General features: G+C 40.6%; 1 protein-coding gene and 1 long non-coding RNA gene across 8 annotated transcripts in view; one reads left to right on the forward strand and one right to left on the reverse strand.

The window, feature by feature from the left end:
* The first annotated feature begins 240 nt into the window (after window positions 1-240).
* LOC149130881 (uncharacterized) overlaps window positions 241-15,135 on the forward strand; it is a 78,177-nt gene continuing 63,282 nt past the window's right edge. For 2 of the 7 annotated variants that reach the window (XR_016238684.1, XM_089343598.1), the window contains exon 1: window positions 657-1,010. Coding sequence is in view for 1 of the 7 variants with exons in the window: in XM_089343598.1 (XP_089199724.1) it covers window positions 964-1,010 (47 nt within the window). In the remaining 6 variants the exon portion in view is untranslated. The other 5 variants (XR_016238685.1, XR_016238682.1, XR_016238683.1 and 2 more) reach the window with 5 other exon arrangements.
* LOC149130882 (uncharacterized) overlaps window positions 12,137-15,135 on the reverse strand; it is an 87,140-nt gene continuing 84,141 nt past the window's right edge. Inside the window, exon 2 of the long non-coding RNA XR_016238687.1 lies at window positions 12,137-13,962. This is a non-coding gene — a long non-coding RNA (uncharacterized LOC149130882). The remainder of the gene's footprint in view (window positions 13,963-15,135) is intronic.

A 15,135-nucleotide genomic window follows, 5' to 3' on the forward strand; every position in this document is an offset into this window, starting at 1 on the left:
TAAAACGGGGGCCACAGTTTTCATTAATGTTTTACGTAGTGTTTTTGGTACCGAAAGACTTTCAAACTTCGTATACTTATCTATTTTGTGTTATAGATCAGAAAAATATTTTTGTATTCGAATTTATTTCATGTAAAAAATTGTCTTATTTCGATAATTTCAACCAATCACTGACAAGTATTCAGTTGTTTACATTTACTCCTTTGGCTGATTAAGCGGTGTAAAGCGTATTTAATCTCCATACCTTCGTTTTATTTGCTTTTTTCATTTTAAATTTGCTTTTTTCATTTTCTTTTTTTTTTCTTCGTTTTATTTGCTTTTTTCTTTTTAAATTTGCTGTTTTGCCCTAACCCTAACCCTAACCCTAACACTCACTCTAACACTAAGGTTAGGGTGAGGGTTAGGGTTAGGGTTAGCCTATAATAGAAAGGTTTATTAGCTACTGCCAATATGCTTCAGCCATTTTTTGACAAGGAAATAATAATTTTATCACCGATAGAATTGTTTCAGAATCGTTTGTTTATGTTTCGTTAAATCTCACTTGACACAGAAATACCCGAAGTCGTCCTGTTTTATTGTTTTGTTTGCAACGTCCTGTACCCAGATATGCATCTATATATATATATACAGGTAGATGAAGGTATGTACATATATATATGCATATACTTGCCTATTCCCCTTCTATAGTTGATTAATTTTTTCCTTCCCAGTATTTACAGCTAAGGCTACCTCGCATCACCAACTGCTTAGCCATAGATCTGACCTTCTTCTTATGAGCATGTGTTTTGTTATTATTATTATTATTATTTCTCAGCTAACACCCTATACTTCGGTTTTACACTGATTAACGCTAACATAAGGATACTAATATATAACAGTGTTATAGTGTTATATGGACTGTTGGATATGTTGTTCGTCTGAGTTCCTTGTTTCCTTGTTGTCTTGTGAGACTGTCGAAGTAGAATGTCATTGATAGATATGGCGGACTTGTTTATTTACAACGAACTTCGGTGAGTGCTTGTTTTGTGAAATGGCCCCTTTTTTTTTGTGAAATGGCCCTCACTTGCTTCGAAACATATATGTAAGGACTGACCATGTAACATCTTAGCTCGTAAGTTACCCCACAATTTCGTTTTTGTCTTGCTACTTAATGTTTTATTATGTTCTCCCTTATGAGAAACAAGTGATAATTCCAGCTACCCTTTCCTTTTTTTGTGAAATGGCCCCCTTTTTTTGTGAAATGGCCCCCTTTTTTTGTGAAATGGCCCTCACTTGCTTCGAAACATATATGTAAGGAGACCTGCAATGGCTGCTAATATTTTTAGGGATTCAGGACGATTTTGTCTCTTGATATTTGTGTTATTTTTTTAGTCCAGTATCTATTTTGTCATCGTTTGCATGAGTGGCTGTGTGGTTAAGAAGTTTGCTTCACAACCACATGGGCTGACCAAAACTTTCAGAGTGGATTTGCTAGATGGAAACTGAAAAAAACTCATATATATGTGTGTGTATATATATATCTATGTATATAGATATATATACACACACACACACGTGTGGTTATGTACAAGGAGTGAGAGTGAACGAGTAGACAGGCATGAAGAAGCATTGGAGATTGATTTGCAGTGCTGCTCATTGGGGTTAATTGATGATGGTGACTTTGCATGTGGTGTCCCCCCCTCCACTAGTACCAAGACCACCATCATTCACCCGAATTTCAAAATGTTTTTAAAACTTGTGTATATGCGCACGGCCTGTTATTAATTATGGGTTGAATGACATCATGTAAAGGGTGATAATTTAAAAAAAATTTTTGGGTGTTGAAAATTTTTATGAATTTGTGTTCTGCAACTATCTTGTACAATTATGCAAGTCCCACCCCCATAAACCCCTGTGGATCCTCAAATTAGACTTAACTGGTATCGATCCCAGTAGGAATGAAAAGGGCATTGCTGGAATTTTTGTATAGATTTCAGAGGTATGTAAATGATAAATTGTTTTGATAACATAATTATCTGTTAGTAAATATCTTTTCCTTACACACACACACACACACACACACACACACACACACACACACACACACACACACAAACAAACTACCTTTATCCTGTGAGGTGTTGAAATTAAAAAAAATTCATTTTATTTTCTGTTTTAGTTATTTTAGAACTTCAGATTTTTTTTCTATTGTTCTATTTATATAAATTACCATTTTGTGTGATGTTTGGGCTTGTAGAGACTGCAGTATATTTTTGGTTACTGTTATAAAAAAAAGTGACAAGGAATAGTCCTACAAAAATGAAAGTAAATTACATGTTACCAATTCTTTTAATCCTGCTACCTCTGTTTACCATTCTTGTGGGCTTTGAAATGGACTTTGTTTCTGTAAAAATTTTTTGTTTACTCTGCACGTTTTCTCAAAGATCAATTTAATTTTTCAATCGAACATTAGATCTGCAGGCGACTTGCCTGAACTGATATTTAGAATTTATTTAGCATTTCGTCATTGCCTAATTTTTTTTTTCTCTCTAGCACTTGCTTCAAAGTATCTACAAATCATTCTGCTTGCCCATTTGACCCTGGGTGGTAGGGCGGAGTAAACATGTGCTTGATTGCATGCATTTTATACAATTTCTTGAACTCATCCTGTAAATTATGTTCCATTGTCCGATACTGTGGTGTCTGGAACATTGTATTGAACAAAAAGTTCATGCAGGAACTTTGCTACCATCGCGGTAGGTTTGACCGCACCTACATACTTCCAGCCACATGGTAAGGCTATCAACAATGTAGTAGGCGCCATTCACTGGTCCAGTGTAGTCTATATGTACTCTGGACAATGGACTCAGGCCATGATTGGTATTTGTGGTGCCTTGGCTGCTGGCACACAACCTCTACAAGATTTTACCAAATTTTCAATGTCCTGGTCCAGTGTCGGCCAAGACGCATAACTCCTTGTCAAAGCTTTCATTCTTGACATTCCCAGGTGTCCACTACGAAATTCATGTAATATCTGTTTCTGTAGGGCAGTTGGTACCACCACAGCCTTTCCTCAGCTTCAATGTCCCAGGCTTTGGGATTGATGTCGGTCAGTTTTAGGCTTTGCCTCAGCTGATCCTTGTATCAGTGGCATGGATGGCCACACAGTGGTCACCAGATAAAATTAGACGCAGTAGCTTGGTTTCTTTCATTCTTGCATTTGTGGCCTGGTCATTTCAGGATGATAGCCTCGATGCTATTGTTTTAATTTAATATTGAGATCACATATTTTTGGTATCTTTTTACAATTATATTTTCATGTTCTTGAATTCCGGATGGATTTGACAAAAGCCTTCTTGACTATATCCACATTTTCTGTTTCTGGTTTTCCTTCAGCATCTAATATGATTGTCTTTTCTGTTCTTGAAGATATTTTATAAGGTCCTATATAACAAGGACTTAACGAATGAGGAGTGATTTCTTTATTACCCACAAGGGGGCCAGTGGGGACATATAACAATTAGAAAAAAAAAAAAAAACTTATGATAAAAATGAATGATAATGAAAATGAGCTACTTTATTTCATTATATTGGCTATGAAAGCCGTACATAGATGGAGTAGCTGCGGGTTGGACAAAGACATTGATGAGATGAATGATGAACACGATGATATTAATGGGAGAAGGCAGAAGTCACCCACCGAACTCTGCTTCTCTAAAACATTGTTCTTTTATAATTTACATATTTGAGGCAATAAACCTCTTAGCACAGTTTCTTATTGGACTCAAGCTCCTTACAATGAGGTACTAAGCCTCTTACTGCAGACGACACCATGTCCTTAAAATGAAGCACCTGCCTCTTACAACTCTTCTCATGGGTCACATGCCCCTTCAGTATGAGGCACTCATCCTCTTACAATCTTCCGACCCGAAGTGCCACTTAGGCACTCCAACAGTGCCACGATCGGAAGCACAATATATCCACAGGGAAGGAGTCCATTCAGGCTATGTCTCTTCCTTTGACAAATCCTGTAAAAAAGCTCTCCCAACGCCTCCTCTCACCTTCTGGAGAAAACCAAATATTGTTCCGCCAAATGTTCGAGGCTACAACTTCCTCCGTCAGTGGCACAATTCTCACCGACGGGGCTTTGGAACATGCCAGCAATGTGTATTAGCAATCATTTTGTTTGGCCAGGACATACATTCATGAGTTACTCTGTTTCTCTGGCACGAAAAGAGTCTGGTAAAACCAGTGGAGATGTCACGGCAAATGTATTGGAATCAACTGAAATTGCAATGCAGAAGAATTTGATTTACCTATTTCCAAAGCAGACCCTGAGCAGTTTAAGGGGGCCTTTCGTCAAACGATGCTGTTGGGAGGCATTGACCTGCCCCTGCAGGTGCCAAGTTGCAAACCCGACTGATTTAGGCTGGTTGACTTTTGCCCCTGCCACAGCTTCATATTTTTTTTAATGGGGTCTTCTTCACGAGGTCGCTGCCCTTCATCAGACACGAGGATGGTGACTTCATCCACATATGCAGTTGCTCCCTTACCATAACGTAGATCATGCGGTCTTCCCCCACAATCCCCAACCTCCGCAGCAATGGCTCAATGGCTAATACATGCAGAAGCAGCAACAGGGGGCAGCCCTGGCAAATTTAATGCTTGATTGCGAATGGCTTTGAGAAGAGACCGTTCACCTAGACGACTGATTCGATCAATGATATACATAGCATTGATCCAGCCATGGAAAGTCGAGCCCAGTCTGACCCCCACCAGATACCGATGGTAAACCGTATCGAATGCTTTAGACTGGTCTAAATTCACCAGTGCCCCACCTATGCCAGGAATTTTTCCTACCTGCTCTATAGTGTAGCAAATGAGGTGAAGGTTGTCGTAGCAACTAGAAAAAGGGATCTGCTTGCATCATGATGAGAAGATGCTGTAAGGAAAGTATTTCCCAGCAGCGAAAGACCAGACCTGAGTCAATCAGAAACAGCCAGAATCATCTTCCTTAAACATTGCTGGATAAAATTTGCTTAGTTGAGGCAGAAATCTAGGGCAGTGAAAGATGAAACATTGGTAAAAAAATGAAGCCAAGAAAGTGATGCAGTTGTTGGTGGGGGTCAATGAAGGCAGGTCCTTAGGAGTCACAGTTTTGGTAGGGTGCCATCTTCTTTGTTTGTTTTACTATCGACTCTCAGTCTGCTGAGGGGTAATGTTGTAAAACGTGATAAATCTTTTTTGAATACTTCAAAGGTTAATCCCAAATAAGGGAGCCAAAGTATTAAAGGAGTCTCAATATGGTAGAGGTCTGATGGATTTAATTGGTGAACCCTCTTCAATTCACCATCTGCCATCTTAAAGAAGAACGTATTGGGCAATGTGGCTCTGGGTTCTTTACATTTAAGAATTCCTTCTGACTGAACGAATTTAATCCTGGGTCTCTGTTTAGTGAATTTGCTCCTGAGAATAAAGAGTAGCAACATTTACACAGACCCCACTTCTTTGTCTAATGATAGACATTCAAATGCAGTGAAACGCTCAGTTTCTTTTAATGATTTGTGTATCCGTTTTTTTGGATTACAACTTAGAAACCATTTGCACAGAATTTGGTAGCTCTGTCTTACAATGTGGAAGGGATTGTTATGCTTGATAATTTCCAGGTCAATAGTTTTAATTCCTAAGAAAATACCAGCTTGCTACCAATTACTTCCTAACTGATGTGCCACCTTCAGGAGATGCTTCTCTTCCAGGTTTTGAGAACCAACTTACTGGGATAGAACCTCTAATGGTTGTGAATCAGTCTGTACTTTCTTGTCCTCAACCTTTGCAGATTCAACTGTCTGTGATGTCGTCAGGACCTCCTCCATACACGTTGGAGTCTCAACTGCCACTGTTTGAACTTGCTTCTCTTCAATCTTTGGAGTCTCAACTTGCTATGGTTTACTTTCTGATGTAGGTGCCAACGTGGGATTCTTATAAGTAGTTGGCACCCTAGACATCATTTCAGAAGAATTTTGGAAAAGCATTCCCCACAAATCACAACATGACCACAGGGATAGAATTTCATGTTGTATTTCTTTACTTCACACAACCTACATATTGCCTGTGCTGGGAATAATAGCTTTAATTTTTCTTTCAACTTTGCATTTTTAAGTGGAGTTAATTCTCTTGCTTTTAAAATAAAAATTTCCACTCTCGTGGACTAGATAACTAGCAACCACCACACCAGAGAGCCTTTCTCTATTTCGCATGTTGATCTTCATGCAGTACTTAACTAAAATGGTCAAGTGTTCCTCCTCAGAATGAAACACTTTCTTTACAGCAAGGTGCAAACAATTGTTGCCTTCTTTGTTCACAGCGTTTACGTCTGCACAAAAAAACTTCTTTTAAAAAAAAGAAATTTTTTAATCCACACCATACCTAATATCACTTTTAAATGTCAAGTCATACCCTAATTCAAACACAACTATGCTTTCCCATTGGACACCTCTTAAACTTCCTATGAGAAATAATGACTTTGTGCTGATAGAAGTAAATGAGAAAGAGTTATTATATATTATTATTCATAATTTACATTTGTTTTCTTATGGTAATCATAAATATAATAAAAAATAGCACAAATAAATAAATAGTTGATATACTGGAAATTCCTTCTTTCGAATATGTAGAGGCATATTTATATAATAAATATTGATCTACGTCATAATTGTTTTTTTTATCTGTTTTAATTTTGTTTTTTTATGTATTTGAATTCTCAATGCAAATACTCTTAAACATACGGATTTCGAACCAGTATTTTGTGATTTAGCATTCCTTGAACATAGAATTTCATGTGTCTTTTTGAAATATTGTACTCAAGTGGCTTATGTACAGAGATATGTATTGTTTATCAATCAAATATTGTATATAAGTCAAAACAAATTGTTGGCTTTGTCTTTTTCAAATTTTTTAATATTATAATGTAAATAAATTGTTAGATTGTCAATTCTATTTTTCTATTTAATTTATTATTTGTAATTTATACTCCTATGTCTGTGGTATTCAACTGCTGTACCTGTGAACTGGATGTTTTACATTCCATATAATTTTTTTTTCTTTTGTTACATTATATGTATATATATATATATATATATATATACACACACACACACACGCACACACACACACACACACACACACACACACACACACACACACACACACGTAAAAAGAACCCTTCATGTGTCGTTGATGCCAGTGTTGCCTGACTGTTTCCATGCCAGTGGCAAGGAAAAAGCATTCTAGCGTGGTCGTTGCCACTGCCGCCTGACTGGCTCCTGTGCCAGTGGAATATAAAAAGCACCCACTACACTCTTATAGTGGTTCGTGTTAGAAAGGGCATCCAGCCGTAGAAACCTTGCCAGATCAGATTGGAGCCTGGTGCAGCCTCCTGGCTTGCCAGCCCTCAGTCAAACCATCCAACCGACTCAGTGAGAACGAAGTCTGGCTGACCAGCTAGAACCTTGGTCAGAGGGAGAAATGAAGTTTACTGTCAGCAACTGTGAGACAACGTCCTAAAACTCTCATCATCATCATCATCGTTTAACGTCCGCTTTCCATGCTAGCATGGGTTGGACGATTTGACTGAGGACTGGTGAAACCGGATGGCAACACCAGGCTCCAATCTAATTTGGCAGAGTTTCTACAGCTGGATGCCCTTCCTAACGCCGACCACTCAGAGAGTGTAGTGGGTGCTTTTACGTGTCACCCGCACAAAGGCCAGTCAGGCGGTACTGGCAACGGCCATGCTCGAAATGGTGTCTTTTATGTGCCACCCGCACAAGAGCCAGTCAAGGGGCACTGGCAACGATCTCGCTCGAAAATCCTATGAAGGCCAGTCAGGCGGTACTGGCAACGGACATGCTCAAAATGGTGCATCTTATGTGCCACCCACACAAGAGCCAGTCCAGGGGCACTGGCAACGATCTCACTTGCCTTGCCGGGTCTTCTCACACACAGCACATTTCCAAAGGTCTCGGTCAGTAGTCATCGCCTCGGTGAGGCCCAATGTTCGAAGGTCTTGCCTCACCACCTCAGCCCAGGTCTTCCTGGGCCTACCTCTTCCACGGGTTCCCTCAACTGTTAGGGTGTGGCACTTTTTCACGCAGCTATCCTCATCCATCGTCACCACATGTCCATACCAGCGCAATCGTCTCTCTTGCACACCACAACTGATGCTTCTTATGTTCAGCTTCTCTCTCAAGATACTTACACTCTGACGGCTATGCACACTGACATTACACATCCAACGGAGCATACTGGCTTCATTCCTTGCGAGCTTACGCATGTCCTCAGCAGTCACAGCCCATGTTTCACTGCCATGTAGCATGGCTGTTCGTACACATGCGTCATACAGTCTGCCTTTTACTCTGAGTGAGAGTCCCTTTGTCGCCAGCAGAGGTAAGAGCTCTCTAAACTTTGCCCAGGCTATTCTTATTCTAGCAGCTACACTTTCAGCGCACCCACCCCCACTACTAACTTGGTGACCCAGATAGCGGAAGCTATCGACTACCTCTAGTTTTTCTCCCTGGAATGAGATAGAAGTTGTTTCCTGTTTGTTTACAGTGTTTATTGCACCTGAACATCTGCCACATACAAAAACTAACTTCCTAGTTAACCTACCGGAGGGTAGGCTGGTCGTTTTGGATGTCAACGGTAGTAATGGGTGTGCTTTTCGACCGATAACAATTTATGCACCGTCCTTAACAGGTCAGCTGGATTTCTTTCGACGTCTAGAGGTTTTCCTGGGAATGTCTCGACCTTTACTTTCAATGGGGGATTGGAACGCTACCATGGACATGCAACTAGACTACGTGGGTAGAGATAGAAATAGAAGGGGATGTAAATGCTTCAAAGGCCCACTCAGACATTTCCAACTGTCTGATAGGTACCGACTGGACCACCTGAATGTATCAAAGTCGACATGGACCAACCGCATCGGGCCATCCTGATCGTATTTAGATAGTGTTCTATAGGACAGTGGATAGGGATAGTGTAGGTTGTCCACAGTTTCATATAGTCAGCTACACAGGTCACAAATTTGTGACTTGTATGCTTGACTTAGATAAGAGTCATAGGTAGGGTCCCAGTTACTGGAAACTAGATGCGTTATTCACGGCGTGCCAGGCTTACAGAGACCTGATTAGCACACTAGTTAAGAGGGCGTTGACGGGCACCAGCATCAACAATAGATGGTGGTATGCCCTAAAGAAAGCAATTAAAATAGAATCGGTTAGGTATAAAAAGGCTCTAGTGATAGATCGAAATAGAATAGAGGGAGACCTAGTTAAGAAATTAGAAGAGGCACATACATGTGACATCATGTCCAATGTGTTGGCAGTGAGGTTGGCCCTTGACCAACATTTCAACGCCAAACACGAAGGATATGTTGTCAGAGCTAGGATGCATGCTCTGAGAAACGAAGGAGTTGGAGCCACCTGAGAAGTCCAAGTGGCAGAGGCGCAACAAGGCAACAAAGCCACCATTCGGTGTCTGACAGATGAACAGGGGCGCGAATTGTACTCGAGCCCGAAAGGATGTGTGAGGCCTTTCAACAGTAATTTGCCCGACTGTTCGAGACAACTGGTGGGTCAGAATGCAGGGTGGACTTTAGTGCCTACCTGCATGGCTTGGAGTGTATGGGATTTAATGGCAGGCTGTGCAGGAGACAAGTCACTGGGCTTGGATAGTCTGCCTTACGAGCCTTATTGTCATATTCCAGACTTGTTTGGAGGCATTTTGGCTGCAGTCTACTGTCACTGGCAGCAAAATGGGAGTATCCCCAGTTTTGTGAGGTGGGCAGCGGTGGCAGCCTTAAAGAAAGATCCAAACAAGAAGAGTGTTATAGATCATTTTCAGCCCATCACTCTGCTCAACGCAGATTTGAAAATTTTGGCCAAGGTTCTAGCCGAGAGGTTGGTGCTTATCGTTGAGACGCAAACATGCGCTGTGCCGGGCAGGAGTATCCATGACAACTTCCATCTGATGCACTACATCATAGACAGGGTAGTTAAGGAATCGTGCATGGTTGGGGGCACCGATCAGTTTGAATCAATCGAAAGCTTTCGAAAAGGTCGACCATCGTTGGAGGCTGTCCTTAGGACACTGGTTTCGGTCCCATCTTCTGCGGTTGGATTGCTGCCTTATACAGTGGCATCCGCTCGGTAGTTCGCGTCAATGGTCATCTATCTAAACCATTTAACATCAGGCGTTCGGTCCGTCACAGATGCCCCCTCTTGTCGCTTCTGTATGTATTGACTTTGAACCCCTACTGCAGAAGCTAGTGATGCTGAGGGGTATCCCTAGATGTGAGAGGAGCATATCTGCATACGCAGATGACCTCACCTTCACAGTGTCGAGCCACGGGCATATCGACCTGTTGGACAAGACAATAAAAGAATACGAAGAGGTAATGGGAGTGAAAATTAACCCGGAAAAGTCAGTGGGCTTGCAGGGAGTGCCACCTTGCCCTCAAGCAACTCTGCCATCCGGGACCAAACTTGTGCGACTTCAATTCCACAAAGGTGTTCTTTAGAGAATTTGTGGAGCGTAGGTGCGACGACGTTCTTGGGGACAATCTTGGCATCGACGAGGACCATCTGAACCGCCTCTTTCAGGACGACTTTCAAGCAAGGACCAGAGATCCCTAGCCTGGCAGTGTTATCGAGAAGCATTGCCTGTTCGAGATAAGCTCTGCGGGCACGGTTCGAGAAACACAGGACCGACTTGCTCAAGATGCGGTCAGATCCACGGAACCATTCTACACGCACTCATGCAGTGTCCAGCCATTTCAAACCTACAGGCTTAGGTCGAACGGCTGCTGTTATGTGTGTGACGTATTCAGTTATCGGCTGATTCTATCGTGAATATTGCCCCACCAATTTCCTTTAACCGGGAAGGCAAGGCAGTTTTCATTGTGCTGATGGCTATGGTGAATGTGTGTGGTGGACTCGTACGAAAGGTTTAGAGACAAACACTTTCCTCTCTGGCCAATCGCTCATCAACTTTTTCAAGTATCATTTGAAAAGGAAGGTGAGAATAGAGAAGCAAGTTTTGTCTCATAAAAGTTTCAATAGAAGGTTGGTGAACGTAGCAAAGATGGTACACGTGAATGACGAAATCCCTTTGAGCACGATTCTGTAAATTCAAGAGAGATAGAGAGAGTGCTTTGCTCTGATGTGTTTGTTACCTTGCCTGAGGTCACCGTGGTCTTTTTCGCAGACTCCTCTTTCCACAGTTAAACTTAATCTATTATACATTTTTACTCCACTTTATTTTGCTGTTTACACGCCCCAAACTCTTTTGATCGTTTTTCTTTTCCTTTCTTTCTTTTGAAAAGAAAAGTTCTACATTGTATTGTTCCCTTTGTATTCGGCCCTGTGTAGCTAATAAAGAAATCTATCTGTCTATCTGTCTGTCTAACGGTCTACGTTCTGTCTGTTTATCTACACACACACACACACACACACACACACACACACACACACACACACACACACACACACACACACCTATCTATGAAGGGTTATGTAAGTTACTCAAGAGTTTCGTAATTCTGACTCGTCAAACTTTCACGAAATCCATTCACGGAACTGTCGCTCTTTCCCTCATTTATTTAACTTAACAACTAAATCTTAAATAGATTTTACTCAAATTTACTGCTCCCCGCCTCTTCTTTTATATATATATATAAATTTGTGGACTTCTATGAAGCGCATACACGCTATATATATATATATATGTGTGTGTGTATGTATATAAATAAAAACACGCATATATACAAGGGCCCGGGAACAGGGGGTGCAGCGGGTGCACTCACACCCCCTAGAATTTTCAGGGGTTGCAAGATCAAAATTTGCATCCCCTACATAATCTTACCAGTTGCAGAAAAAAAGTGTTTAAAATCTATCGGTATAAAATGCTTAAGTTCGACCTCGTTTCAAAACAAAGAAAAAAAATAAACATATAAATAAATAAAAGTAATGAAGCTGGCATAAAATTCCCTAGGGAGTTTAGAACCACTAACTTCTGAAGGCAAATAGCGTCAAAATACCAAAAATTAAGTGACAATAACAACAGTAGCAGCAACAATAACAACAACAAAACCAGCATGTATGGTTAATTTTGAATGTATAGCTTTACTTGAATTCTTGAAGATACTTCCCACCTAGTTTCTGTCTGTCAATACTTCTCTGCATCTTTTAGTACCACTTCCAAGTTCTTTGTAATTGGTGTTGCTAAAGACATGGTTGAAGGGATTCGACTGTTTGACCCCAGTCTGAAAATAAAACCCCTTCAAAATTCTTTCAATACAAAACGACCATTTAATACTCCATACCATTATTTGCTTGACCACTGCCTGGGTAAGTGCCTTTTTTTTCAACTCCATCTTGATTCACCTTTTCATTAAATCTTTACTTTCCTTTTGTCTTTATTCCTCTCTATCTGCTTGAGTTCCTTAAGAAATAGTTTCCTGTTTGCGTTACTACTAACAAATCGTATCTTTAAGACGTAGTTTAGACAGAATACCTTATATATTGACAACTTTCATTTTTTATCTTGTCTTAATTCTGTCATATTATTAATCAAAAGTCTTCCTGCCTATATATAAAATAGTATCTGCGTCATATCTGTTTCCGATACTGTCCTGCTTTTTCGTTTTATATAGAAAACGTTGATTTAATTAGTTTGATAAGTGCCTCTGCACGAAACTCTCGAACCTTCAGTCACTATGTAACTTTGAACCACTACGCCTCTGATGAGAACCCAATAATGTTCGGAAATCGATTAAAGTTGTTCATCTTTTTTTTCAATCTACGGAGAAATGGCTAAATTTGCCCTCTTTATAAATATACGATATATATAAATATAAATAGACCTCGATAATTGGCTCGGGAATCTCCCCAATGACTTTACAAAGGTCACTTGGGGCCCCAATTCGCCGTGGAACCGTTTGGCAGCTGGTATCGTTACGAGGTCTATTTATGTTTACCCACTTCTCTACTTGGAGAGTAAGCTCTCCTCCGGTTATATGGTTTTACCGTATATTATCACATATATATATATATGTGTGTGTGTGTGTGTGTGTGTGTGTGTGTGTGTGTGTAGAGAGAGAGAGAGAGACGTAGGTAGGTACATATGTAAGCACACAAACACGCACGCATATATATATATGAATGTATGTATGTGTGTCTCTATGTCACCCCACCATCGCCCGATAACTAATGTTGATGCGATTATGCCCCTGTAACTTGGCGGCTCGAAAAAAGAGGCGTATAGGCTACTTTTGTATTATAGTGTGCGTGTTGTTATTTAACCCAGGGTCAAACCTGACCGAGCAGGCTCGTACTCAAAGTCACTCTGGCCGTGACCATCCCATCCTATTCCTACGTCTCTGCTTGAAGTAGTTGTGTGGGATTTTAAGTGAGATTTGGTTACTACTTCTAGCAGTTCGAGCCAAAACGTATAGGCCAGTTGTTCTTGTTTAACCTCAGGTCAGTCCTGATCCAGGCAGCTCTACAATCATAGACGTTCCAGCAATGACCATCCCATCTGTTATTCAGACAGAGTGTATCTAGGACTACATTGTGTATTGTATAGGATAGTGTTCAGTCTTAATAGCTACAGTTGTAGTTAGTTCCATCTTGGTTCAACTTGCGCTTGGTAGCCTCTTCGTTTACACCCTTTAAATCCCACTTCAACTCAACAAAACGCTGTCACCCCTCCCCCCCCCCCGCACACACACACATGCAGAGCCACCTTTGAAAGTGTCAGTCTTTAAGGGATTATGTTCGGCCACCACTGTTAGGCCTTCATTGCTGCACCTTCTCTGTGTGTTTTGTGGATAAAGTTTCCTTTCGATCTTCTCAGCAGAACTTTTTGGCAGACACTTTATTCACGTTGATTGAAGCAATGACAAATAAAGGGTCTTCAATGTACCTGAAAATTGAAGGAAAAGATGATGGATAATGAAACGAATAATGCATGGCAAATTGAATGCAATTTAATAAATGATAATATACATGTGTTTAGTTGTAATCCTCTAAGCCCTCTAACCACTAAGCTACTCACCTGCACTTGTAGGTATCTCCTGGTAGTTTTGTCTCTTGCATGTGAGATATCTCTGTGGGTTTAAGTGTAGGGGGTCAGTTGTCTGATGTTCCATGGGGTTTGCTGCTAAGAAATCAGATAGGGTTTGGCAGTCTGTTATTTTGGAACCAGTTTTCTTGGTGATTTATCCAGGGTTGAAATAGTTGCCTGGCAATGTCTGGGGGACAACGGATTAGATGTTGGTTGATTATCCTGTTATGTTGTTATTTTATATGTGTGTGGCTCCTGGTTAGGAGGGTTGGGTTCCCAGTGGCATATTGTATCCTTCAGCAAGACACTCTATTTCACTTTACTTCAGCTCACTCAGCTGGCAGAAATGAGTCATACCTGTAATTCAGTGGACCAGCTTATCATGTTCTGTGTTCTGCGTTGGATTTCCCTGAGAACTACATTGATCGTATGCATGTCAGTCCCACCGTGTCTTCTACTATAGTCTCAGGTTAAGCAAATCATTGGGAATGGATTTGGTAGAAAGAAACTGGAAGAAGCCCATCACATATATGTGTGTGTGTGTGTTTGTCCCCCCACCATTCCTTGACAGCCAATGCTCGTGTGTTTGTGTCTCTGTAACCTAGTGGTTCAACCTAGTGGTCCAACACATGTGCATGTGAATGGCAATATATATATATATATATATATATATATATATATATATATATATATATATATATATATATATATATATATATATATATAGAGAGAGAGAGAGAGAGAGAGAGAGAGAGTGAGCATGAGAGAACTTATTCGTGTTGTTATTGTTACTGTTTAACACCAGGTCAGCCCTGATCCAGTAGAATCAATGACAAAACAGGCTTCCCGTCTTTTATTTTAGACATAGTGTATCTAGGAGTACATTATGTAATGTATAGTATAGGTGTTGCCATTGGTACTTGTAGTTGTTGTCGTTTAAACCCAGGGCTGTCTGGATCCAGTAGACTTATGATCACTGATGTTCCAGCCGTGACCATCCTATCTTTTATTCAGACATCGTGTATCTTGGAC

Source organism: Octopus bimaculoides, chromosome 27 (genome assembly GCF_046866305.1).
Source record: "Octopus bimaculoides isolate indiv1 chromosome 27, ASM4686630v1, whole genome shotgun sequence".
NCBI lineage: Eukaryota > Metazoa > Mollusca > Cephalopoda > Octopoda > Octopodidae > Octopus > Octopus bimaculoides.